Source organism: Aegilops tauschii, chromosome 3, assembly GCF_002575655.3.
Source record: "Aegilops tauschii subsp. strangulata cultivar AL8/78 chromosome 3, Aet v6.0, whole genome shotgun sequence".
In the NCBI taxonomy this organism is placed as follows: Eukaryota; Viridiplantae; Streptophyta; class Magnoliopsida; order Poales; family Poaceae; genus Aegilops; species Aegilops tauschii.
The window spans coordinates 428,240,923-428,268,103 of record NC_053037.3 but is presented as its reverse complement, the minus strand read 5'-3'; the positions used below and the strand labels follow the sequence as shown (position 1 = coordinate 428,268,103).

Here is a 27,181-nt window from a genome sequence, read left to right as displayed (position 1 = left end):
GTCAAGACTGCACCCTGTATTCACACAATAATAAATGTTGTTGGTGACTCGTGATAGGTTGAAAGACGTTGACCGCGCACGGAATGCCAGTAACCATCCGTACAGTTGACCACAAACTCCAGCTAACCGCATATGGATATGAGAGAGACGTGCACGTAGATAGTAGCTGAATTCACAGTCTTGCAAGCTGAGCACTAGTTTGAGCGAGCTAGAGAGTATCATTTACTCCCTCCGTTGAAAAACGTTTTTATATTATGGGACGAAGGGACTACTGTTTTGATTGTACCGCAACAAAGCGATCAAATTTGACGAAGCTACTACTACCTAAGTCAGTGTCATCTTCCCTATCCCTTTCCGGTGTACAATCGTCGTTAATACCATATCTTTCATGGTGTAAACATGCCGGTACCATGGCATAACGATCGTCAACGGATCATCAATGATCCAGCAGTCTCTCCTCTGGGCCGGAGTAGCGCGCATTAACACTTTCAGTTGGCAGTTAGCAGAAGAGACGTGAAGCACGGACCAGGATATGGTTCTTCTTCAATTTAAAATCGGAGCTGACCTATCCAATCCTATTATTATAGCACACACGGCGCACCCCTCGAGTGACTGGACGAAGAATCAAGCAGCAAAAAATGGAGGCCACCACCCTGCGGAAGCGGCCGCTCTCGGTCAAGACGGCCGCCGGACGCGAAGGGCGGACGGCGGCCGAAGCAGAGCTGGGGGAGCCGGTCAGCCCCTCCGCGAGGCTGGTGGAGGACTTCTACATCATCGTCCTCATGGGCGCCTCCACGCCCCTCAACCTCCCCGCCCTCCGCGCCGGCATCGAGGCCCAGCTCGCACGCTACCCACACTTCCGCAGCATCCAGGTACGTAGCGTACGTTCCATCGCAGCATCACCATGCATGCATGCCTCCACGCGCCAGCATCCAGAGTCGTTTTTTCTACTATAAATGAGTCGCCGTTCGATATGGTCGCCGGTCGGTGGACCGCCGTCGCGTGCGTACGTGCAGGTGACGGACAGGGACGGCGAGCTGCGGTGGTTGCCGACGACGGTGAACGTGGACAACCACCTCATCCGCCCGACGCTGGACCCGGCCGCCGTGGCGGCCAACCCGGACAAGGCCGTAGAGGACTACGTGGCGTCGCTGTCCACGCTGCCCATGGACCGGTCCCAGCCGCTGTGGGAGTTCCACCTCTTCGACTTCCCGACCTCCGAGGCGACCTCCACCGCCGCGATCCGCGTGCACCACTCCCTCGGGGACGGCATGTCGCTGCTCACGCTCCTCATGGCCTGCACGCGCAGCGCCGCCGACCCGACCAGGCTGCCGGCCATGCCGCCGCTACCGACGCGCACGGGCGCCATCTACCAGCGCCCGCGCCCTTCGGCGGGCGTCCTGGCGTTCCTCGCGTGGGTCTGGTCGTTCGTCGTGCTCGCCTGGCACACCGTGGTGGACGTCGTCGGCTTCTTCGCGACCATACTGTTCTTGAAGGATCCGCACACGCTGTTCAAGCGGGTGAACCACGCGGAGACGCAGCGCAAGCGCATCGTGCACCGGAGGCTTAGCCTCGACGACGTCAAGTTCGTCAAGAACGCCATGAAATGCGTAAGAGCCTCTTTTTGTTTCATTTTCCTTGAGATGCTCTTTGCAATATTGTGAGTGGAATGTTGAATTGGAATGTTTAGTATTCTTAACATGCATGGCCTTAGACTTCACCACTCTTATCTAAAAGAGATAAATGCACTGGGAGTCTTAAAACTTGCACGTGATGTTCAGTTTGGTGCACAAACTTATAAAATACGTGATTCTTATCATCGAATTTGCGCGGACATGCAAATACGGTCACATATCCCATACACAGCGTATCCCGTCCTTGGCTGCCCACTGTAAGCACTGTGAGCGACAGATGAACAACTAATGGGTCCCATCTATCAGTATAGAGCAAAATTTAACATGCGAAAGTGTGTTGCTAGGTCTCGAACCGACGCCCAAGGTTAGCACAAAGGCGCCAGCCAAGCCCCTCCAACCAAAGCCTTTCATCTCTCACAGTTTCTCTCTTCCTCCATGAAAAGAGAAACTGTGAAAGATCGAGAGATGAAAATGAGGTTTCCTATACTGAAAGGATACATAGGATAACTGTGCTTTACTGTACTATAACAAAGGAGCAGCCGATGTGTAGCAGAAATGGGCTCCAGTTTGTGCGGCCTATTTTGCATCTGTTCTTTTTTTTACAATTTAATAGATACGTAGTATGTAAATTATAATCTCAGTAATAAAATAAATTTCAAATATTGTTCATGTATTATTTTAAAATAATACTTACAGATCATAAAAAAATATTGTATTATTATAAGAGTAAAATACACAGGAGGTCCTAAAAGTATTCCAAGTGTGTCATATGTAGATCCGAAAAGTTTAAAATCGTTCATCGCGGGTCCTAAATGTGTGTAAGTCGTTCATCGCGGATCCTAAAAGTATTTCAAGTGTGTCAAGTATTCCAAGTGTGTCAACTAGATCCTAAAATTAGTTGAAAGATCACAAATAAGCATTTTACTTTCCACTTGTTAAGTTCAGTTTGATGCGAGACAAAGCAGCATTGCTTTGTTTTCTCTTCCTGTTATTTATCTATATTCTTTTCTTTCTTTTTGGACATCGATAACTGCCACACGTGTGGCATGTAGTAACACCGCCCACACATTTTTTACACTAAAGTCGCCATCCGAAAAAAAAACAAATCTCAAAAAAACTGAAACTTGCCATCCAAACAGAAAGTTGTCATGCTTCACAACTAAAGTTGCCATCCTCTTGTAACTAAAGTTGCCATAAAAAACGTGTGGGCGGAATTGCTTCGTGCCACACGTGTGGGTGTTATCATTTGGGTTCTTTTTTTGCAAATGTGTTATTTATCTGTTCAATGCGTGGTTGACCTGTTGCTTGCAAGGAGCAGAACTAGCATAAAAAGGAGTACTACATTTTTGTCCTTGTTTGCTGCAGACAGTTAACGATGTGTTGATTGGAGTCACATACGCTGCCCTGTCGCGCTATCACTTCCGAAAGTCAGGTAGTACAAGCTGATTTCTTGTTGATTCCTGCCAGAATAGCGACGGCCCTACTAACCGTGCCGTTGCTTGTCCCATCCATTTTTATCAGGTGAAACCGACACTCATAAAGAGATACGGGTACGCTCGATGCTTCTCGTCAACTTAAGGCCGACCACAAGCCTACACGTAAGACAATATAATCTCGGTAACATACCTTTTGAGCATTATCCATGGTCGACATTTCGTTAACAATTACACAGTTAATGCAGTTTGAAAGTGCTTTCACATACCAATTCGGTGGAGTAACAAAATTAATGTAAATGGCATCAATTTTCCATCATGGAGTTTATTTTTCTGGCAAACATTTGGTGAAAAATGGATCTTGAAAATTAAAGGCACTGGGGTCATAGGGATCGCCAAAGATCCAATACACATGAATTGTGTATTTCTTTTGTTCGAACAAAATGAATTCAGTATTTCCGTAATAAAGCTGAAGGATAGGATGGTTTCTTTGCTACCCGTGAACAGGCATGCGTTGATATGATAAAGTCGGGCAAAGAAAGCCACGTGGAATGGGGAAATGAACTTGGGTTCATCATCCTTCCGTTCTTCATCGGCATGCACAGCGACCCACTCGACTACGTTCGCAAGGGGAAGAAGGTTGTGGACAGGAAGAAGAGCTCACTGGAGGTGGTATTCACACATGTCGCCGCAGAAGTGATCTTCAAAGTGTTTGGACTGAAGGTAACATTTTGGTCCTTTATATCACAGTGCTAAGTGCTAAACATTTAGCTATCCAAGAGAAATGCTGGGCGGCTAATTCTCACAGTACAAGACCAGTGCCTCTTAACTATCCTGTTTTCTAAAGGGGCCGCTGTACTCATATTTTTGAGCCATTTTGAGTTCTTGTTTCTAACGGCGTTGCCACATCTGACGCGAACAGGCAGCTTCGGCTATCTTCCATCGTATGATCTCCCATACCACTATATCATTCGCCAACATGACTGGCCCGGTTGAACAGGTCGAGTTTTGTGGGCATCCAATCGTCTTCATCGCCCCTAGCGGCTATGGACCGCCAGAAGTAAGTCCTCCAAAAATATGACTCTGCACTACACTTAAATAAATTAATGGACATGTTAGTGCCCTGTGTGCACCAGGGTTAAATAAATTAGTTAACATGTCAGTGCCCTACATCATCATATCTCGTCAAGTATTTCCTTGATTAGATGAGCATCGCTGTCACAAGTTGATTACTAAAACAACGTAAATTTTCTACACGGAAAAAAAAACATACCATGAACCCCCGAATAAAAGGTAACTATGCCCAGGCATAGGTAGGGGTGTTCAAACGCGGGTTTGGTAATCCGTTGAACACCAGTACAGGCAAGTAGCGAGGCCGTGAGGGTATTGGGGTCCATACTTCAAAACAGTTACAAGCGAGCGGTTAAGGCCGTACATAATGGTTTTACACGGTTGGCCAACCCGCACTTGAACAACCCTGGGTATAGAACTTCCATACCCAGGTATTTATAAGTGTGTGCTGAATTAGTGATGAATAATCAATTTAGCAGGTCGAAGTGTTTTATGGCATAGAGTTTGTGTTAATTCGTAATTAATTGTTTGGTTTGCTTGTGTAGGCCCTAACCGTGAATTATCAAAGCTATGTCAACACCATCATGATAAATCTAGCACTGGATGAGGGACACTTTCCTGACTATGATGAACTTTTGGATGACTTTGTTGAATCCCTTGAGCATATTAAGGATGCAGCTTCACGCCTTGGAATGCATCATAGGAAGGCCTAAAGCTATTTGCATCAGTGCAATATATTCATGATTTCGCTACTGTGCCATTCAATATTACTGATGGACTATGCTCCCTTGGTCCAGAACTGTAAGGTGCATAATTAATGAGTATACACGAATAATATTATTGTAGTCTTGCAAAATTCATTTCTGCTATATATCTTTTCACATTCAACACACATATTACTATCAAAAATTATAGTCAAAACTGTGCATTCGAGACTGTGAAAAGTCACATGTCTTGCATTTCCAACAAAGGGAGTATGTTTGTAGCAACTAAACCTAGAAACTCAACCAGCACACATCGAGTGAGTATGGCTCAGGATTTCCTAGAGTGAACACTATAGTTAATTTTATCAAATTCTAAGAAAGTTGAATAAAAAAGGTAGGTTGACTATTGACTCACCTTGTGTCATGCGACAACAGAGACTAAACACCCACAATATTACTCATCTTCTTCAAAGTCCATAAGGAAATCAGTAAGGTTCTCGGACTCATTAATAGCGTCTTTAAGTGACATCTGGTCTTTCTTTAACTTTTCCTGGAAAGACAAAAAAGAAGCATTATCTGGAATAGAAGTTGCCACAGTTGTGTACGGCGTACTCTGAACACGTATCACCATATAATGATATAAATAGTAAAAAGACTCAAAAATTCCATTAATTTACACACAAAAAGAAACTAAAACACACAATTAGGTAAAGACATCCAATATGACCAACAAGAATTTCATTGCTTCAGTGTTACTACGTGCCAAAAGACATAATCAATAATAAAAATGTACCTTTGGTTTTTCGTCCTGCCCAGTAGTCTTTAGAACACTCCAGTTTTGACTCACTTTCCCTTCAACTTCCGCAGCCTCATCCCCGCCATCTTCCTCATCCTATAGATAAAGTAGACGATTTCAAGAAATTATCAACTTTGAATAGGAGAAGTATTGATAAGACATCTCATCCCACTTATTCGGTGCCCCCGTGTTACAAAAAAACTCAACATTCAGCTCCCCAGAAGCATATAGCAAACTGGCTATTTTTCTATTGTTGGGGTTGCACATAATAAAAGCACCCATCCAATATTACAACTGCAACTGTACAGTATCTATGTTCCAACCAGTAAAATAGTTCAGTAATATACCTCTAGTGACTCGGGCAGTGTGACAGCTTTGTCAACCTCCTCATCATCATCACTATCTTCATTGAACTTTCGAAAAGTAGAGAATATCATTGTCAAATGATAACCATTTTTAATGTACAAGATATTTAACATATTAGCATAGTTCACATAATTATTTTGTTTTCCTGTAAGACATGCACTGAGGCATTTTGATGGAAAAAAAACAAGCACTTCGAATGGACACTCACAGAATGCTCTCCAATATCAACAGCAGTAGACATGGGATCTTTGACTTCAGGAATGTACTGTCAGCATGGCAGAACATGGATAAGTTAAAGAGAAATTGCAAGACCTATGATATGCAATCAGTTATAGCCGAATCAGTGGTGCAGTTTAAGGTGTACCGTAATGTCTTGATTGATGTCTTCTTCCTCTTCCATCAAACGTGCATCCAGTTCTTCCTTCGTGATCATTATCCCATGCTGAAAGGAGAAAGTGCAATACATAAACTTATGATACAATTACTCCTATTAGCGACACATGTCACACGATTAACATTTTTAGTGCTGTGTGATGTGTTATATAGTACTAAAGACCCTTAGAAAGTTCATTCATATTTATGGTGTTATGGATCTCCAAAACAACTAAAAACCATGAATCTACTAAACCTTAGTTGGCAGTGTAAAATGCTTTATGTGGGACTGCTGCCCCGTACCTCCATCAAATAAGGTACTACTTCAGGGGTAGGCTCATGAAATTCCGGACTCCTGTAGTCAATCACTTCATCAGGATCCTGAACATAGTTCACAGTTGGGTAAACAGGATCACCACCCCAAACTGCATATTTGAATGTCACAGGATTAAGTCCAAGTTGTTATATACCCAAATACAGTTGCATAAGTTTAAACAAGTCAGACAATTAACTTTATTTTATTCCAAGAGTAACAAGGTAGCTTCCCTCATAGGATTACACATTATGCAGAGCTCGAATGCACCGATACTTCAGGAAACTAGCGAATCGGTATCGGATACCGTATCCAATACCGATACTCCTCCGATACGCCCCCGATACGTATCCAAGGAGTATCCATTAATAAACGGTTTAAAACAATTCAGATACTTGAAGGATACTTTTTCAGTTTGTTTTGGATACGGCCCAGCCCATCTAAGAGACCACTCAGCCCAGCTTAGAGGCAGACAGCAACCCTAGTACCCCAATGCCCCCTTCCTTTCCCTCCCAGTTTTCTTTCCTCCCTCCCGAGCTCACACCAGGCGGCGGCTGGTGGCTGCGTACCTAGCAGCTACTCACCCAGGGTGGGCGGCAGCGGCGTCTAGCCAGCGACGAGCTGCTACTCCTCACCAACGCCTCTTCTCCTTTTTCCTGCCCAGCCAAGCTCATCCTCTCTTCTTTCTCCTCTGATCTGTGAAGATCTCATTTTTCTCATCTCCTCCAGATGGCTCCTCCTGCTGAACCTCCTACTGTACCTACAAATCTAAGGGCACCATTGTGGAGCCATGTTCAAATCATAGAGAAATCACCTGGAGGGGGCAACACTAAATGGAAATGTGACTACTGTGGTCATGAAGCTTTGAGTAGCTACTCTAGAGTTTCTGCTCATTTGCTAAAGAAGACAGGGAACCATGGAATCCATGCATGTAAAAAGGCCACGGTTGACATTCTGAATCCCTTTTTTAAAAAAAGTAGTAAAACGTATCCGTATTGGCACTTTTTCAAAATGACGAATTTACGTATCCGTATTGGCCCGATACTGATACCCGTATCCGTATCGGTGCATTCGAGATGCAGAGCATATACTGATACTTCAGATGTAACAAAATAACAATTGTTCAAAAATATTTAAACACAGAAGTGAATGATGAAACTGAAGAGAAATAATAAGTCACATTGTGTTCAACTCCAATGAGTCCTTTTCCTAGATCAACCCGGTAAGTAGGCAGGAGATAACAATGGTTTCTGCCTTTTGCATTAAGTTCCAGAAATGCATGTCTGAAGCAGTGAATAGAACTATATAAAATTACCAAGCAGCTTCTTCATTGAATACATTCTAAGGCACATGGCACCAGCTCTTGAAACTTAGCTCAAATTAAATTATGTAGGAAAAAATGTAGATCACCCCTAAGGTTTGGGGCCAAGTCAGCACAACTCCCTGAGCTTTAAAACCGTCTAAGCAACCCCTCAGTGTAGTAAATACTGTTTAAATACAACCCCGCGGATGTTGTTGAACAATATTGGGTACTTTAAAGCTCGGGGGGTTGCGTTGACTTGGCCCCAAACCTCTAGACTTTGCAGGATTATTAGAAAAGCTAATGTAAGATGAACTGCACATAACTATTCAGCAAAAGCAGCTTCTGGATGTCAGCAAGATGAATCAATCAAAATTAGGGCCAAAAAAAATACTCTGTTTAATCTGGTCTTCACGCATCCTCATTGCCAAAGGATCTCGTTGTATACGAACATCAGTGCCCATCATGATACGATATTCCCCAGCAGTTTGGTGTTGAAACATTGTTATAAGTTGAGTATTCGCATCTTCACCAGTCTCCTCAAAGTGCTTCTGAATGGCTTCCCATGAAGTGTCCTTTTGTTCATATGCTTCTACCCATTCTGAATAGTATGCTATTGGTCCTATTTCTTCTAGTCTCCTCTGTTCTGCTTCTAACCTGTGTTTATTGCATACAAATATAAGAGCCACTGCTAAACAAGATAGTAATTTAGTCCTTACAAGTTACAAGCATACACTGACAATGCCAAGCTGAAAAAACAGTTGTCGAGAAGTATTTTGTAATGCACACCATAGATAGATTTATAACTAGAACAGTACAAGCTTTGGTCAAACGGAAAAACTATGCCAGTGACGCATAAACCTGTGGTTATTGGACCTATATAATGTTCCACCACATATTTGTTACGATGCAACACAAACAGATTGAAATGGAAGATGTGTTTAAATTAATGTTTCAGAATATGGCGGGGAAATGTGCTATACAATGCTAACGGTATTTCAAGTATTGAGAAAGAACAAAAATAAAGATTCAACATAAAAAGAAAGGTGTGCACAACTGCACATGTGCAATGAAAGGATCTCATAAAGCTGCAGCATATATTTATAAGCAAAATTTATTGTGGTATTTAGTCAACCTTTCCTCTTTGTGTAAATGTCTTCTTGTCTTGGCAAGAGCAGCTTCTGTTCTTGTAGGGTGATCCCCAAATATTTTAATCTGCCCAGTTTCAGCCATTGCCTTTGCAAAGACCTAAAAAGAACAAAACAAGCATTACAATACGGATCAAAATTGAAGCATATCATGGAGCTGGATGTGTCATAAAAACTAATTTGAACCAGGCAAAATAAAAATAAAAAACTGAATCAGGCACATAACACTAACTCGTAAACTGTACAACGAGATAATGCTTGCATGCCACAGTGAAAGCAATGCACGCACATTACCAGTAGCGGAGTTATAAGGGATGTGAGGGTCTCAGGGTCATTTGATATTTTAACACTCCTACCCATGCGCAAAATATTGGCTTTGTCATTGTCTACACCTAAAGGTCTACACCACTCTGTTCACATTTACATTACACTCTAGAAGATGCATTGGGAAAGCATGACAAGCTAGCTTGAACCTGACAATGATTCACACATACAGAATGACAGAAGGACACAGAGGCATCGTTATGCCCTAGTGCAACTAGTGCATGTGCTACCTGGACTAGGCACAAAAAAACTAGGATAGTAAATCCACATAATTGCGGTGCGGTAGAAAATGTGAATCTCGACTGTGTAATTATATTCTACTAACTGGCCATGTTGACAACCGGTAGACAGCCACAATAAAAACTATCACAAGCCATCATTATAAGTGCAGGCAATTGAGAACTAACCGTGTCAACATCTGGGCGCCTCCTCTGCCATCTTGACCACATTTCTGCCTCGGACTTCCTCCTCCAATTCCACCAGAGCTCCTCGCTCGATTTCGGTTCCTCTGCCAACATCGCCTTTGCTGGGTCAACAAATGGGTGTGGCCGCCCCATCATCTTGTCCATCTCATACTCGCTCAAACTCTCCTCCTTGGGCGCCTCGTAAATAACATATTCATCCAGCGAATCATTTGTTTCCTCCAATGTATCATCTAGTGGAACCTCAGTGGCCACAATGAACTCGCCGTCATCTCCACCGGTGTCCGCACCGCCCGCCGCTGATGCTGACGCTACCTGCCCCTTGTACCCTTTCCTCCTACTCCCGGGTTTCTTGCCAAGAGACGGAGTCCCGGCCGACTCCCCGACGGGCGCAGGTGCACGGGCAGCACGGACACGGGCTGCAGTGCCCTCCGGCCAGTACTCCTGCCCAGGTATGCTTGCCCGGGCGCCTGACGCCGGCTCGAGCTGACCAGACGTGGAGTCGAAGTAACTGGAGTACGGCGGCGCTTCAATCTTCGACGGATCAAAATGGATAGACTCATCCTTGACGCACCTGATCGTGCATCTCCGCGTTCTGGTCGGCGCGACTGACCCTGCGTTTCTCCGGTGACGCAAACTAGCAAACACCTTCTGCGCAAGCATCGAAGAACCTAAATTTTAGCCCAGCGAGCAACAGCGTGGCATTTACTTTCAACAATTTGAAGCGTCAAGGCAGGCAATTACCGAGGACTTGCAGAAGCTCGGAACCGGCACGGCGGTGGAGGCAGCCGGCGGCGGCGACGACATGCCTGCAGAGTGCTCGACGGAAAGCGGGGGTTAGCGGGGAGGTCAAATTCTCGGGTCCGCGCGCGGGGCAGGACGGGGGTTTGAAGCTTGAAATGAGGAACATGACGGTACCTGGAAAGAGCCACGGGTGGGAGCAAGACGCCATGGTTCTTCGCCCGACGTGGCGGTCGGTGGTGACCGCGGGGCTCGAAATCGAGGAGGGTGAAGAAGCTGGAGGAGGGGAGTTCAAGAAGTGGAGAGGGGGTTAGAGTTATCCGGATTTAGGTGCTGGGGAAATGGAACTGGGAGTGGGTAGAGCTAGCCGTGTGTTCCATGGTTGGGCTGGCTGGCACCGAGGTTTTTCGTTGAGGATAACGGAGCAAGAAGAAAGGGGTTTCCGGGTATCTTTGAAACCAGGGGTTTTTCGGGGGATTTTTTAGGTGCTACAAAATGTCCCGCTCTCTCTTTTGTTTCTTCCTTTTTTTTGAGAAATGTCCCGCTCTGTCTTTGTCAATTGGGCGCATTCGGTTAAGTCGACAAATAAGATCTTATTTTTCTAAAAAGCAAAGGTCATGTATTAAAATTGATTTACCCTTACAAAGTCATTCTTGTAGAAACATAAAATTACACATAGGTTTTTGAAAAAATTGACACCGCCTTCCTACTGCACTCATCGATGGCAAGCCGTGAGCGGAACTCGATACCGCCTATGAACCACCAAAACACCATCGGAGTCAGGCAAACATTGTTGACGTGGCGGTCGAAAGTCGTCGATCGAAGCTAGAAGACTCCAGCGACGATGATCTGAAGCACATCGTCGTCCCAGAGAAAAGAAGACGACTACCCAAAATCCAAGGGACATAACCTCAGAAACTCACCGATGGCGACAAAGCTGCCGAACATTCTCGATTGGAGGAGTCAGGGACCAAAACACGAAGTTATGACTCCGGTTCGGTCTCGGTAAATAACAAACTTCGGTACGGTTTCAATAAATATCTAGTCCTTCCGACTTCAAAAGGAAGGACTATAAATATTATGTCAAATCAAATGGTGCAATATTTAACCAACTTTGTAAGGAAAACTGCCCATCTACAATATTAGATATGGAAATATATTCATCTGTGTATGTAACGATATTAACTGGGTGTCGTAGTTTTTTATATTTTTCCTAAAAATTTAGTCAGACTTTGCACAATTTGATTTCAAAGAAAATTTATAAACCTTCTTTTCAGAGCCGGAGGGAGTACTAACCAAATTTGACGCAATTCTGTGATCATAGTTTTTTGTAAACTCATGGAAAACATCTCTAGTACTTTTGCATGCATAGCAATGTGACAATATCTCTATACAGAACATGCAATACTTTTAAATTTCCTTCCCAGACCGTTATTGCTACCTGCACACAGTGAGAACTATGTTGTTGACATATCCAACAAAGTGAAAAATCAAGATGTGTCAATTTTTAATCCAGTTTATTGATTAGCATGCAAAGGTCAAGAAACTAGCAACAACTAATTACCCGTTGCTCTCTCCAATCTTAAAAACAAGGCCCTAAACTGTGTTCATCTTTTCTCACAAAGCAAGCTTCATGGTCAATTAGACCAATCACAAGCCAAGCTGAGTGGCTGAACATCTATATGATTGGTAGGTTTGGAAACGCGTTGGTATGCGTGAAAGGGAGTACAAAAGGAACAAACACAAAGAAAGACATAAGCAACTAGGTAAATCGCAAGTGCTTGAAGGTTTATTTCCCGAAGTTCAAGTCCTTGGCGGACTTTACGTCTTCGTAGGAGAGGGTGAGCACTCAGCGCCGCCTTGAGCTAAGTTCACTACTCACCCAATTACTGATAGTGGATCTTGAGGTGATCCCAGACCTACACAAACTTTGCGCAACGACTAACTATTTAGAAGATGTCAAGTCTCCAAGAGTATGAGTAACACTTGTAGGCTCAAAGATGCTCTTGCTTGATGCTCAACCAAATCTCAACAACCCCCCCCCCCCCTCCCCCCTTCCCTTCTTGCTTTTCCTCTAAGACTAGAAGGGTTGGGTGCGCTTTGTTGCGTCGTTGGTGTTGTTGAGATTCTTAAAAAAAATACTTATTTTGTTTTAAAATATAAGGTGTATTACTTTTTTGAAAATCCAACATCTTTAAGTTTGATCAAATTTATGAAGAAATATATATCAAAATCGTAATATCAAATTGGTGTTATTAGATTCATCATGAAATGAATTTCCATCATTTTTTGGTTTAATATTGTGGATGTTGATATTTTTGGCTCTAAACTTGGTCAAAGTTAAAGAAATTTGACTTTCCAAGAACTAATACTAATACCCCTTGTTTTTTGGAACTGATAAAATATTTAGTTTGGCGGATGGGGAAGACGATGGAGTTTTTTTATGTTTATTTATAATGCGGTTATTTGGTGGGCCTTTCATGATGCGATTCTATGTTATGCGCTAATTAACTCATGCTTTTGTGGGTAAATTTCTGCGTCGGTGGCTACATGTATTATATTGATGTTATAGTGTCATCACATGGTGGCGCTTCTTTTTTTAGGTGGTAAGAGGGTTAGCCGGTTGGTGTTGATTGATTTCAAAAATCATTGGCCCGATCAAAATTGTAAACCAAATTCAAAATTAAATATCTCAATCAAATAAAAGAGCTTCAAAACTAGGAAATATGGTGAATTAAAATAATTAAATGGGAGAGCTCTTTGATAAATGATTGACCCGGTCAAAATTGGGTGACCAAGTTTTAAACTAAAGACCTCAATTAGTTGTGAGGACTTAAAAATTAGGAAGCATAGTGTATAATATGAAAAATTGAATGAGAGCTTTGAGAAATTGTTGACTTGGTTAAAATTGGGTGACCCAATTCCAATTGGACACCTCAACTGATTGTGATGCCTTTTACCTAGGGAGCTTAGTGATATAGTAGATAGATGTGTGCTCAAGAACTTCAGGAAGTGGGAACACGGAATACAAGAGCATCTCTGTATAAAGCCGACCCGCAAAATGCGTTTACAGTTCGCGGAAAACCGGATTTGCGGGGTCTGCTTGGCCGCCGCCCACGTCGGCCCGCAAATCAGTAATTTGCATTTCAATTTCAGACATGAAAACACATTTCTTTGCTTTTTTATTTTCTTTAACGGCATTTCATACACAATAATTCACCAAATCTTTGCTAGAACATCAAGACCAAATAAAACAAGAATCACAATTATGCATTTTAGAAGATATCCAACTTTCATAACTGCTCCCATTAGTTGGACCAATATCTTCTCCATGCCTTCATTGTTAATCTACGGATTGTTGATCTTGCATTCTATATTCTTCTTCTTTGTTTCTAAAGAAGTAGACGTTGTTTCCCCTCTAGTTTCTTCTCTAATTGCACATGCAGCTGCATCTGTATCCTCAATTCTACTAAGGAGTGCATGAACATCTATCAAGTTTCTTTCTATCAATAAATCAATGTATTCTCCTTCCCAAAACCAAAATGAGTATCCATCTTCCTACACACATGACGATGTCCATAAGCTATCGAAATTGAACCGAATAGGGTGACAAAGCCGAATGGAAACAACAACATACCCCGTCGTTTTCGCATTTGAAGAATACCCATCCGGGGTGCTTGGGCGTGCTAGAAGTTAGCCGCGGCACTGTCCGCGTGCAGTTGTCGCACTGTATGAGCGGCATCGGCGAGCCGCTGCGCGAGCTCCGAGCCCGGCGGCTGGCCTGCCTAATCCTTGTCAGCAAACCGACGACGACGGCTACAGGACGAACCAGTACGTGCATGCGGCGTTGGGGCTTTGCCTGGGCTGCGCGGGGTGCTCCCCGACCAATCCATGGCTTGGCACAGCCACCGGTGGACGGAAACGCCAAATCCGGCCGCCGCGACGAACAGCCGCCGATCTGCTCGTTTCTGGCCCACCTACGCAGGAGGAAGTGACGGAGGGCAAGCTCGGGCGTGTGGTGGCCCTCCGGCGTGATCCCGCCAGCTAGTTTGGCTGGAATCGTAGGCGGCGGCCTGGCGGCGGGGAGTGGGGGAGAGGGGCGCGGTGGGTAGGGAAAAGCGCGGGCTGAAATGTTCGCCCCGCAAACCGCTACCGCTATATACAGAGCGCCGACGGGGCGAGGGGTGGAACCTGCGTTTTCACGGGTTGGGATTGGAATTATGCCGCGCCCCGCAAAAAAATTTACGGGTCGGACGCGTTTGCAGGGTCTGATCGGGCAGCATTTCCCGCTCGACCCGTATTTTGGCGGTTATTTTGTGGATCGCGGCTTTATACGGTGTCTGCTAGAGATGCTCTAAGAGTGCACAGTGCACAAGAATGTATTAGACTTGTTTCATATCCGTATTTAGGTAACAATATCAAATGTATCTCTGTCCGGACAAGCAAATTTTCGATGCTGAATCACCAAAAAATACAATTTATTGTTTTAATATCAAGACAAACATCATGTTTACTTTGAGGAAGAAAAAACATAATACTCAAAGCAGATAAAGATGAAAGAACATATGAGTTGCACAAACAACCCATTTTCACTTTTGGATTACTTGTTGTTCCATGATTAATAGCCACGTTTTTGGAACCTGAGGTTTGAAAGTTAGTAAAATACATTTTAAAGTTTTTTTTCTCTTTGAGCATGGTTTAAAACATAGTAGAATATGTTTCTTAAGTTCTGTAAATTATGGAAAAGATCAAGAAATGTAGGCATTGTGTGGAAACTTACCTTTGTTAATTAATGTTAATAATAAATTACGCCCATTCGTGGTCTGCACATAAATGAATAACTACATTAGCTAAATAACTTTTGTAAAGAAATTCATTTTTGGGATTTATGTAAAGTTGATTGGCCATATCATTTTCTTGGTACTTTTGTGAAAACTAAAATGTGATTTCTGCTAAGCTGGAAAGAATGAGATCAAATGTTCCTGTGTCAAAAAAACATTTCCGTACTAGATATAACAAAATATGTGAACAAACAAAAAATACCTTGATGGACATATTATTTTCTTGGTAATTTTGTAAAACTAAACTGTGATTAAAATGTGATTATGCTAAGCTGGAAGAATGAGATCAAATGTTCCCGTGTCAAAAAAGAAAACATTTTCGTACTAGATATAACAAAATAAGTGAACAAACAAAAAATACCTTGATGGCCGTATTATTTTCTTGGTAATTTTGTAAAACTAAGCTGTGATTTTTGCTAAGCTATAAATAATAGATCAAATGTTCCCATGTAAAAAAAATACCAAAGCATTTTCGTACGAGATATAAAAAAATACAAGTGAACAAAACAAAACAGAAAACCTTGATGGCCATATTATTTTCTTTGTAATTTTTTAAACTAAAATGTGATTTTTGCTAAGCTGGAAATAATGAGATGAAATGTTCCTGTGTTAAGAAAGACGACAACATTGTCCTACCAGATATACAAAATTACAAGTGAACAAAACAAAAAATACCTTGATGGCCATATTTTTTTTCTTGGTAATTTTGTAAAACTAAAATTTTATTTTTGATAAGCTGGAAATAATGAGATGAAATGTTCCTGTGTTAAGAATTACAAAAACATTGTCCTACTAGTTATACAAATTTACAAGTGAACTAACGGAAAAAAATACCTTGATGCCCATATTATTTTCTTGGTAATTTTGTAAAACTAAAATGCGTGGTTTTTTCTAAGCTGGGAGAAATGAGATGAAATGTTCCTGTGTCAGAAAAAATACCAAAGCATTGTCGTACGGGATATAGAAAATTACAATTGCTGAACAAAAAAAATACCAAAGCTCAGTATAGCTCTCATCATCTAAACGATGACTACTTTGACGACCCAAGTTGTCAAAGGAGCGTTTCATCATCACTCTGGATTTTATGGGGTGAGAGAGGCTCGAACTCTCGACCTCAGGATCACTCGCTTTCAGCTATGAGACCTACGCGCTAGCCAACTGCGCCACCACCCCTTTGGTGATAAGTTGTCAAATACTACGTTGTAGTAGACACATAGATATCCGACGATTCAACCCACAACGCAAAGGAACACCGTAGGAAGTCATCAGACAAGAAAAAACTTCTGATACCACAATGACAGCATACAGCGCAGGCAGCGACCGATAAAGGACCTCTGCGAAAAGGATTTCTCATTCGGCAAAAGACGGGCGTCCTCGTACACATTCCCTTTACAGTTATTGTTCACCTAGCCCACTCATCTACTTACATGGACGACATGCTTCAAAATGTACACCAAACAAAACAGCTACGAGTAAGTAAATCCTGGTCATTCTACCTCCAAAGCAGTCAGGTCACCGCTGCGTATACAACCTTGATGGCTTGATCAGTCAGGACACCGTTACAGCGTCAGCTTTTCAGTTATCAGGAACTCTACACAGCCTTGGACATGACCGTGAACGGAATGACCACCCGGTGGCCCCTGTCCCCATAGAACTCGACGTCCCCGAAGCTCGCCGAAGAGTTGGTCATGGTGGCGTTCACGACGAAGGTCACGAGCTGCTTCTGCCCGCTGGGGATGAAGAACTGTGCTGGTGCCGCGGACGCCGCCACCCCGTAGGGGGCGTTGCAGCTGACCGTGTAGTTCTCGTCGCTCGCCACGTTGGTGATTGTTCGCGTTATTGTTCTTGACTGGTTGAGCACGGCTATAGTGATCGACGGCAGGTTTAGGTCTGCTCCGGTCATGGTGGAGGCCCTGCAGCTGCTGCCGGTGTAGTTCGCCACTACTGGAGCAGAGCCATTTATACCACACAGAAAGGAGAGGTAGTCATCGTAACCTGTTGTTTACAAGAAAAACAAAACAATTTGAAAGGAGTTAGTCACATAGTTACTTTTGTCGAGCGCGAAAGTACAATGAGAACCTAGAGGGTTATTTGCACTATATATGCACCCCTTGGCATAGCCATGCTAACAATCTGATAAACTGTTGCTTCGACATACATTGGCCTAATGTCAATCAAAACCCAGCTGCTAGTCTCAAGGAATACACGACAGTTCGCACTTGTTGTGGCAAGCCCAAGCAGTAACATAAACAAGAGATTTTTTTTAGCAAATAAACAAGAGATGAATGACCATTGAACTTACTGCAATCAAATATGAGCCCAGGGTCCAAAGCAGCAGTGGCATTGGCAAACCCATTCCCCATGTCAAAAGGTGTAGCTGGAGTTTGTGTGGAGTCTGGGTTGCTGTATGTTCGCTGTGACATGATTGGATTCCCCTGCTTGTCACTGAGAGTTGTAGTAGTAGACAGCGCGGAACCTATAGCTGCCGGGCTAAAAGAAGGAAACTTCTGCTTGATTAGAGCAGCAAGGCCAGCAATGTGTGGTGCAGCCATACTTGTACCGGAGAGCATCGCAAAACTTTCACCTGAAGAGGAAAATCAGACAACCATCATGACTTATTCGTAGCAATTAAAATCTGATGTTAGGTCGGATTATAACGCTAAGCCTCTTATTAACGGCTTAAATAACCAAACAGAACAATACAAATGTAAGGCTATACTTTTTGTGTATGGCAGTTATGCATGTCAAGGCATGTAATGCTCCCAGCAATGGAAGGAGCAAAGAATCCAATAATTGCGTATCAATTTACAAAAGTACCATTCTCAGTCCTCATATGCTTCACTCATAGTTCATAGCATGGCAACCATTAGGTTTTTCTCTACCAAATACATATTTGAAGAACGTAATACAATGAGGGAAAACATATTTTTTTGGGAATACACACTTCTATTCTATTGGAATGCAATTTATATGTTTAATGCTCTTAAGTAAACTTAAGTAGTAAATGGAATAGAAGGTAAACTGTCAAACTACCGGTAAATTCAGCAGAATCCAATCCACGCGAACTCCAAGCACCCCAAATGGAACTGCCAGGTGCTACCACATTTGGTTTCAAGATATCGGCATTGGCCAATGTATTATCCTCAGGGTCAGGCCCCCTAGCAGAATAAAACATCACTTTTGGTGCCGAACTACCATAATTTGGCTTCAGACCTCCTAGTATTTTTGCAACTGCACCAAACTTGACAACTCTGTCTGACGGCCCATCTCGTACAAGCGAATCGTTGTAATAACTTAGGAATATCTGGCAATATTGAGTCACATGTGTTAAGAGCCACCAGAGTAATTCAGTCAATCAATTATCAACTTTTACAGTAATATATTGCAGTCAACAGCTAAACTTGAAGCCAAAAAAGAACTACGGGGAAGAGAGACTGATTAATCAAGCCCCTCGTACAGAATAGGCAAAAGGTTTGGTTAAAAAAACGATAAAATAGGCAAAAGCTGATTGCACAAACGATTATCATAATCAACTGCAATCGCAAATGGCAGACTCATACAGCAAATCCAAAACTACTGAATACCATAACATAAGCTGTTAAAAAGGACAGAATAACATGACTGATCAAGGTCTAAGAAACAAGAGGACATAAAGAAAAAGATAAGAATAAGAATAATCAGGCTATAGCATTGACTGCCATACCTTAGAGTCATCAGATGATGGTATTATAAGTCCAGGTATATCCATTGGAGTTGGGTTCAGCTGGAAACCAAGGACAAAAGGGTCCAAGTAAAATATAATTCCTGCAGCACTGACATTCTTTGCTGTATCTAAAGCTTGCTTCACAGAAGAGAGGCCAAGTACAAATCTTATGGAATAGCTGCAGACCAGTATCTTCCCCCTTATCAGATCTTTATCTAGGTGGCTTGGATCTTGGCACTCTCCTAGGGACATTTCAATTGGAGTAGTTGTATAATTTTGCAGTGCATGAGGTGCAGCAATCAGATTGTACATGGAATCACCATCTGTTCCAGCTGTGTTTGCAGTTTACAGAAGTTAAAAAGGTCACTATGTGCAGTTGTGCACAGAGCACATAATGAAATAACTTAATAGGAACTTACGAGCAAGGCCAACTCCTGAAATGGTCAAATTGTTGCCAAGTACAACATAGTTGTTGTACTCCCTGTCATGGGCAGAAGCGCCTACAGTAAAAATCCATGGACTGTATGAAGACATGCTCTTAGGGGAAGGACCGGTATTTCCTGCAGCTTGCACAACAAATATGCCATCTTTCACAGCTGACATTAGTGCCATGTCAATTGGATTAAAGAATGTAGCCAATCCAGGAGGCCTCCTATTAGGGGTAATAGATAAACTGATTATGTCGACATTATCTTCAGCTGCCTGCAAATGTGATGCAAGGAGTTGTTGTCAACAGTGCTGTAATATAGCATGCTTAATTTAGAAGTTTAAAATGCTTCTCCTGAGTTCCCGTATCTTTGCCAAGAGTATCACAGCCAAAGTTTTAATAATGCCATGGAAACTTGCAACATAAATATATATTGAACGCCTAGTCGCCTACCAGAATATTAGTCAACACATGGGTACAACTGGTCATCACAGAATTCGAACTTCCATATGCATAGCTATTCAGTAAATTTGAACAGCTTAGAATATTCTCTTATAGTGTCCCTGTCTTGACTAGCTAGTACTATATGTTACAATAATTGATCTCTTGGCATGTCAAGCCCATTAGATAATTATCAACATGCCTTTTCTTCATATCGGGATCACATTCTAAAGTGGGTCATTACTTTTGTGCTTACACCAACAGAAGCTAACCAGCATGCAGAAAGATCGTTACCTGATCTATTGCAGCCACTACATCAGCAGCAAAACCTCCAAAACCTTTGTACAGCGCTTTATAGACAGCGATGCTGAAAATTAATTTTAATTAATATTAGGAAATAAAATGAATCATATTATCCACCTAAACCAGATAGTAGACTTACTGTGCACGAGGAGCCATTCCACTTGCATCCCCAAAGTAATGTCCAGCCACAATAACAGGTATGCCATGATTACCAGCAGCAATGGATGCTGTGTGGCTGTATGCACAAATCTTAGAATCAGAAATAATAAACTCTGAAAGTACATTCATCACGGTAGTTTATTATTCCTTTTTAAGCAACTTCAGCTAGAAGTCAGATAACTTCTACACTACAGGACAGTTCAACTAGTCCATATGGAAAGCCAATGCTTGAATTCAAGTTGAAAGATAGAAACCATGGAAACAAAACAGCAGTAAATAACCGCTTCTCCCGGTACTTCCGCATAAATCTTTTCAACTTAACGGGATCTATCTATTACTAGCATGAGTTCAAGTTGAAACAAACAATGGAAACAAAGCAGCAGAAAATGACAGGTTCTCCTAGTATTTCTGCATAAATCATTTCTTAAAACTTAATGGGATATATCTATAGCTAACATGACTTGTACGGTTGTACCTGAGCACTTACATAGTAGGACCAGCCCACATTCATCACTAAAAAGAAGAGAAAGAGACTAGGCTATGTTCATGCAGTATTTAGTATAACTTCTGAGTACAATTAAAAGAATTGGACAGTCAAACAAAAAAGAATAACTGCAGTTTACTGGAGAAAACAACCATGAAACAAAAAAAAGTTCCTATCTGACTGCACAGCCAGACGCAGTAGTATAGAGCATTCATTGTCTTTGTTTATAGTGACCGTGATAGGTAAATCAGAAAATAATACTTACGTCCCATGGCCATCACTATCAGATGGTGAAGCAAGATCTTGAGAGGCATTGAAGACTCCTCGGGTTATTGCAGATGCTGCAAAATGTCGAGCTCCAACAAGCTTTCTGTTGCAGGACCCAGATGGAAAATCACTTGTAACCTCACAATTACCAGAGTAGTGAGCAGGAACTGGATAATTATCGGTTGTCAAGTCATCTGCAAAGCTAGGGTGATTTGGGTCGATTCCTGTATCAATGAGGCCCACAACAACACCCTGGCCAGCACATTGTGGACCACCATCTTGCACCCAAGCACCTTCTGGCAGGCCAAGGAATTCAGGGGTATAAGTTGTTGCCGTCCTAACAGAGAAATCCAATATTATGTTTGCCACTTCTTTTCTCCTATTTAGCTTCTCTGCCTTTTAATGCAAGCAGAAAACAAGTTAAAACGTGTATAAGAAATAAGTCAATCTGAACAATCTCCTACAGGTTCCAGAAAACAGATAAGAAAAAAGAAATGAGGATAACAGCTAACAAGGTGCAAGAAACAAATTGCAGGAGGTCAACAAAAAAGGAATATTCAGTGATTATCAATGCTTCATAATTACATGAATTTCCTTATTTAACCATATAAAGTTTGCAAAGCATTTCATGCGCTTTTCTTTGACAAGCGATAGACACACTACAAGCTAAACTCATGATAGTGCAGAAATAGCGAAAGGAACAAACATAAACGATTGGATACCTGCTGAGGAGTGAGGACAACAGCAAAACCATTAATCAAGTAGTGGTAACTGTACAACTTTGTATAGTGCTCTCCTCTTAGTGTCTTCTTCAGGAGAGAATTTTGAAGGCGCACTAGGAGTGAGCCATAATTCATATATTTGGGTGAAGCATGCCTGCATTAGCACGGTTAATATTAATACGAGAAACAAAACTAACACATTCACGTTTTTTCCATGAAAATAACTGCTGGACCTTCTCGGATAAAAGGCTAAATCAATAATTAATCGGACAATATACTAACTTTAGCAGAAACCAATTGAAGAGTGACACTTCATAGTAGCATACACCAAGTAGACAAAATTAGATACTGGCTGTTTCCCAATTCATTCTGGTGTGGAAAATTATGTGGTAGCTCTAGTTTCTGTTTGCGGTGACATAAGTCCCTCCCTACAACACTTGAATTAAGAATTCTTACAATAACAGGGTCTCCTTGATGTGAATTAGGCGTAAATGAAACTTAAGCAAAATCTCATAAAACAAATTGAAAATTCAATTCATTAAAGAAAACTGAGAGCATGATAGACTACAAAGGCATACAAAAATTAAATCTCTAAACAAGTATGGATGTTAAGTTGTCGTTAATACATGTACTTGTTAATAATTAAGTACACACAGTATGGATGTTAAGATGACTGCACTGGCCAATTGTCAAAAGAAAAAAAGTCCACAGTTTCCTTAAACAAAGGGTTTCATAAGGCCTAGTAAAAATAATGAATTTCAACAACTAATTACAGTGTAACCAGAGTAGTCGGCTGGAGTGACCTTCCAGTCATCGGAATAATAGCACAATCAAATTTGCCCAAAACTGGCCCAAAATTTAAGTGTTCTTTTTACCACATCAGAAGTGCTAAAACCTCAAACTGGGGAATCCTTTTTTTAGGGGTATAAAGTGCGGAATCTAAGGGGCGCAAATTGCAAGGGGGGGATTAACACTCTATGGAGGAAGCATAACAATCGGGGGGGAATTGAAGGAAACAATGGGGGAAATTTATGCTATATAAGAGCGCCGCCCACCTCGGTTTCCTGAGGATGCTGGTGGCCGGGTTATCCCCTGCGCCGCCGCCGCCGCCGGCGGCAACCCTGCTGCTCCGAAACCTCTCCAGGTCGAGGCGCTTGTGGGACACGGGCGCCTGCTTCATGGTCACAATGTACACCGCGGTGCCCTCCTCGGAGCCGCTGGCGCCGCCCAGCAGCGCCACCGCAAGAAGCGCCGCCCACAGGAGGGGAACAGCCCAGCGCTCCCTCCGAGCCACCCCCATTGCCTCGCCGCCCCGAGACTCCGAAGGGGGACAAGAATCCCCGAGGAAGATTAGCTGCGCCCTTGGTCCATGGCCGGGAGCACAGGACTGAAGCTTCGGGCGAGGGTGGAGCAGCCACTGGCCTTGCACGCGGCGGAATAATGGCGAGGGCGAGCGAGGTGTGCGCTTTTAAGCCGTGCCCGAGTCAAGCGTGGGAAGGGGAGGGGAGGGGAGCAGGCAATAAAGAAGTGACCACTGCAGCAGGAGCAGGAGGGAGCGGCAAAGCCCTCGCCTCGCCTGCTGCTGCTTTGGCGTGGGCGCCTCCACCTTGCTTGCTGGTCTTTTGTTGCTGTGCGCCTCTGCCTCCTGCTCCTGGTCCTGGCCCTGGGTGGTGTATTCCTATGCTTGTGTGAACGGGGTGAGGCCAACTTCAATCGCATAACCCTATGCATGCGTTTGGTTACCTTTTTTTTTCATTTGCATATTTGTTTTGTTTGAGTTGAGTCTGGTTAAGCATATGCAGGCAAAAAACCAACATCTGCATGTTGATCGGTTGCCTGCATATATCCTCTCCTTGTATTGTGACGACGCCTCTATGCACCGTGTTTGGTTGCTCGCATTGTATTGGTCAGATAAGTGCACGTTGTTTGGTTGCATATGAGCATACAGTTGTGCTCACCTTGTACCCTACTTGGTGAGCTTATCAATATTACCACACCTTACACACGATCACACCGAGCACACCAACGCCACATCACTGCTATGACGATGAATTGGATGATGATGATGAAGTTCTTCAGCCCTAACGGATGATCCACCTTGCCAACCTCAACCTTGCTGCATGACTGCTCTCGCACATACTTGGAGTAAGCATCTTCTGTCACCTGCCTAGTCTTAAACCCTCTGTGGCTGCTTTCGCTGTACCCTAAAACTTGTTGGTTGCAAGTTTCCCATTAACTGTAAACCCCTGGAACCCTTCCTTCGAACACCGCACGCCACTTGCCCTAGCACCGCAAATGAGCAGTACGTTGAAGCAACAAGCACTAGAACACACAAACAACAAGCAATGAAGCACTCTAGGAACAAGCAATGAAGCACAGAAGCAATGGAGCATAGCAAGTTCAACCTATCACTACTTTGGTATCATCCTACCATCACATCCAAAAGAGGGTGCAATTCTACCTCCACAAGTTCGTGATCACCGCGAGGATCACCGTGAGGGATTAGTATATAACACCTCACCAAAATATACAGACCATAAGATTGTTTTCAAGCCCTAACTACACAAAATATACGTCGCCGTCGTCATCGTCGTCCTTGTCGCCATCGCCATCGAGGATCATGCATGCCGTCACCACCGGCAGAAGCAGCACTAGTAGTAGTGCTTGCCCAGCCAGATCCTCAGCCAGAGCACCCTGTGGGCGTCTCCCATGGCAACAAACATAACACCCTGTGGGCGTCTCCCATGGCAACAAACCCAACACCCTGTGGGCGTCTCCCATGGCAACAAACCCAACACCCTGTGGGCATCTCCCATGGCAACAAACCCAACACCCTGGGCTTTGTTGTCTAGCAAGTGGCTGAGAGCCACCATGAGAGCCCTGGGCTGAAGCCACCTAGCTCCATGACGGTGCCGTAGAGCTCAGGGTGGACGTCAATCGTCTTGATCTCCTTGATGATGGTGGCCACCTCTTTCACTTCTTGAGTCATGCTCCTGAAGACGCTCAGGTCCTCCTCCATGAAGCATGACCGCTTCCTCTTCCTATCAACCACAAGAATGTGCTCACCATCCTCATTAGAAGCATCAATGTTTATGGTGTCTAACTCCTGGGTGTCTGGATACTCAGGCATCAGCGAGCCCAACGGCTGACCAGAGCCCATGGCATGCTTGCCAGTTGCCAGCCTAAAGGAGAAGATCTGCTACATCTGGTGGTAGTTCTGGATAGATGTGTTGAGGAACTCTGCATCTTTGAGGTGAGCCTAAGAACAAACAGGGCAGAGTGGTTAGTTAGTATGGCAATGGTTAATAGGCTTAAACTGCTGGTTAGTTAGAATGGCATGGTTTGTGAGCTAACTACGATGTGACCTTGGTAGTGTTCTGCCTCCAAAAGGATCGAGCAGGGTTCCTCATTCCATGAAGCACCGCTGAGGTCTCTGAGCTTGGACGCGGTGATCCACCTCGCTCTCCACTTTCTCAGGTGGTTGTACACCTTGGTCGATGTGACCTCCTGTCCACAGAACCCGAACACCTACTTTGCAACAAGGTTCAAGTGCACCTCCTTGAACCCCTTGTCAGTCCTCACCCCACTAGCTATCATCTCACACATCTTGTTAAGCACAAAAGTTGACAGGAATGACTGCCATTTTATGTTGTTCACCCTGCCATCCTTCTTCTCCTTTGCGGCTACCTTTTGAGCAACAACATTGGGCCGAGCCAGCACAAATGGAGAAACCGTAGGCAGCACCTCGAAAACGTCTGAATCAGGAGACATCTGGTCGTTGGGAGGCTGCGAGTCCTCGACGTAGGACGATGGGAATTGGCTCTCGGACAGCACGAGGGCCTGATTAGACTCTTGCGTGGTCATGTCCTACAGATGTAAGCGTCATCAACACCACAACACACTACACGGACAGTAGGAACTACCAGCAAAACATGGATAAATCAAACTGGCAGTAACACATGCACACATGGATGATCTAGTTGAAGACAACACTACCAAATCCATCAACGCATACCACAGTTGATCACAACATAACACATCACTAATCATGGATACATGGATGATCTTGTTCAACACTTGCACACTAGCATACCACACATCTAAGCATACTACCAATACATCCATGACCACTAGCTACCAATGCTTGCCGACATGGAAACAACCCCTAGCATGCTTCAAATCCATCACAACTAACTAGTAGAACGTCACAGTCAAACAGATCGGAAGATCTAACCCTACCACATTGACAGATCTAGCCAGAACTAGTAGAGAGGAGGGGGTGATTGAACTTACAAACACCACCAGAAGAGCCGCGGAGGAGGTGCCTAGCACGCCGGAGAAGAGGAGTAGTCGATCCACCGCCGCAGTCAACCGGTCGCCGAAGTAGGCGCGTTGCTTACCTTGTCGTCGAAGTGGATCCGCGCCGGAGGGAAAGCTCGAGAGAGGGAAATGGTGGCGAGAATTTTGCCACGGCGGTCACCCTGGCTATATAGGGCGACCGAATCGGCGGGTGGTAACTCAAATTCGTCCCGCTGCTTTTTCGGAGATGCGTCATCGCTCCCGTCATCCCCCTACCCGCAGCTACGCGGCGCGGCGTTCCCCTCCCCTGCATTGCTCGAGCCTGGCTTGCTGGAAACTGCCGATTTGGCCATTCCTAGCGGGCCTGGCTGAGCACTGCTTTAAGATTCGTGTGGGCTAAGATTTAGATGCGGGCCAGGCAACCAAACAAGCCGAAATCTGCCTGACCGGGCCTGGCTGAGCCTAATGCGAGCAACCAAACGCGTCCTAAATGGTCCAACCATGTTTGGTTGGGGCTAAAGGAAACAAATCGCGGTTGTGCCAGAGCAGGACAAACATTGGTTTTTTATCCGTCGTCGACCCATTCCTGACTCAAATTTGGGTCGTGTTTGCGTCAAAATGGATAGTCCGCGGATAGGCGGGACGCATGCCTTTATCCTTCCATGGCCCGCCCGTCGGGGACACAAACGCTCCCTTTTCTCTCCCCTTCCCCTCCCCTCATAGCCTCCACCACCCATTTCCAGCCCGGCTACCCCAAGCACGACCACCAGATTTGTGTCTCTCTCGCCCTGCCGCCGGTGCACAACCGGTAGATCTGCCACTGTCGCCGTTGGATTTGGCGCATCCGGTCGCCGGCGACTACGCCTTGCCATGGATAGGCTGGGTACCGGACCGCACAGCTCCGGCAACGC

At 43.9% G+C, this 27,181-nt stretch overlaps 3 protein-coding genes and 1 non-coding gene across 8 annotated transcripts; 1 reads left to right on the top strand and 3 right to left on the bottom strand.

Moving 5' to 3' along the window:
* The first annotated feature begins 359 nt into the window (after positions 1 to 359).
* LOC109761163 (wax ester synthase/diacylglycerol acyltransferase 11) lies at positions 360 to 4,994 on the top strand. Its single transcript, XM_020319961.4, has 7 exons — positions 360 to 872; positions 1,017 to 1,610; positions 3,000 to 3,066; positions 3,156 to 3,232; positions 3,575 to 3,790; positions 3,990 to 4,127; positions 4,684 to 4,994. The coding sequence occupies exons 1-7, from the start codon at positions 639 to 641 to the stop codon at positions 4,849 to 4,851; spliced, it is 1,494 nt and encodes a 497-aa protein (XP_020175550.1). The 5' UTR covers positions 360 to 638; the 3' UTR covers positions 4,852 to 4,994.
* Positions 3,765 to 11,084, bottom strand: LOC109761161 (protein PLASTID TRANSCRIPTIONALLY ACTIVE 12, chloroplastic). 5 transcript variants are annotated; one of them, XM_020319960.3, is made up of 12 exons: positions 10,802 to 11,084; positions 10,628 to 10,692; positions 9,869 to 10,534; positions 9,125 to 9,237; positions 8,384 to 8,646; positions 6,680 to 6,801; positions 6,369 to 6,446; positions 6,213 to 6,269; positions 5,986 to 6,051; positions 5,636 to 5,734; positions 5,258 to 5,392; positions 3,765 to 4,937 (listed from the first exon to the last, which is right to left on the bottom strand). In XM_020319960.3, the coding sequence occupies exons 1-11, from the start codon at positions 10,833 to 10,835 to the stop codon at positions 5,297 to 5,299; spliced, it is 1,659 nt and encodes a 552-aa protein (XP_020175549.1). In that variant the 5' UTR covers positions 10,836 to 11,084; the 3' UTR covers positions 3,765 to 4,937; positions 5,258 to 5,296. The 5 variants fall into 5 exon arrangements, with proteins under 5 accessions (XP_020175549.1, XP_020175546.1, XP_020175545.1 ...); XM_020319957.4 differs by having other exon boundaries at positions 3,765 to 4,160; XM_020319956.4 differs by having other exon boundaries at positions 3,765 to 4,155.
* A 5,466-nt stretch (positions 11,085 to 16,550) lies between these two features.
* TRNAM-CAU (transfer RNA methionine (anticodon CAU)) lies at positions 16,551 to 16,638 on the bottom strand. Its single transcript is given in 2 exon segments — positions 16,551 to 16,586; positions 16,601 to 16,638. It is a non-coding gene; the product is annotated as a tRNA-Met (tRNA).
* Positions 16,639 to 16,798: 160 nt separating this feature from the next.
* Positions 16,799 to 23,618, bottom strand: LOC109761160 (subtilisin-like protease SBT2.2). Its single transcript, XM_020319955.3, has 10 exons — positions 23,027 to 23,618; positions 21,972 to 22,125; positions 21,248 to 21,645; positions 20,479 to 20,574; positions 20,331 to 20,403; positions 19,588 to 19,870; positions 19,169 to 19,500; positions 18,499 to 18,769; positions 17,768 to 18,049; positions 16,799 to 17,460 (listed from the first exon to the last, which is right to left on the bottom strand). The coding sequence occupies exons 1-10, from the start codon at positions 23,269 to 23,271 to the stop codon at positions 17,057 to 17,059; spliced, it is 2,538 nt and encodes an 845-aa protein (XP_020175544.1). The 5' UTR covers positions 23,272 to 23,618; the 3' UTR covers positions 16,799 to 17,056.
* Positions 23,619 to 27,181: the final 3,563 nt, after the last annotated feature.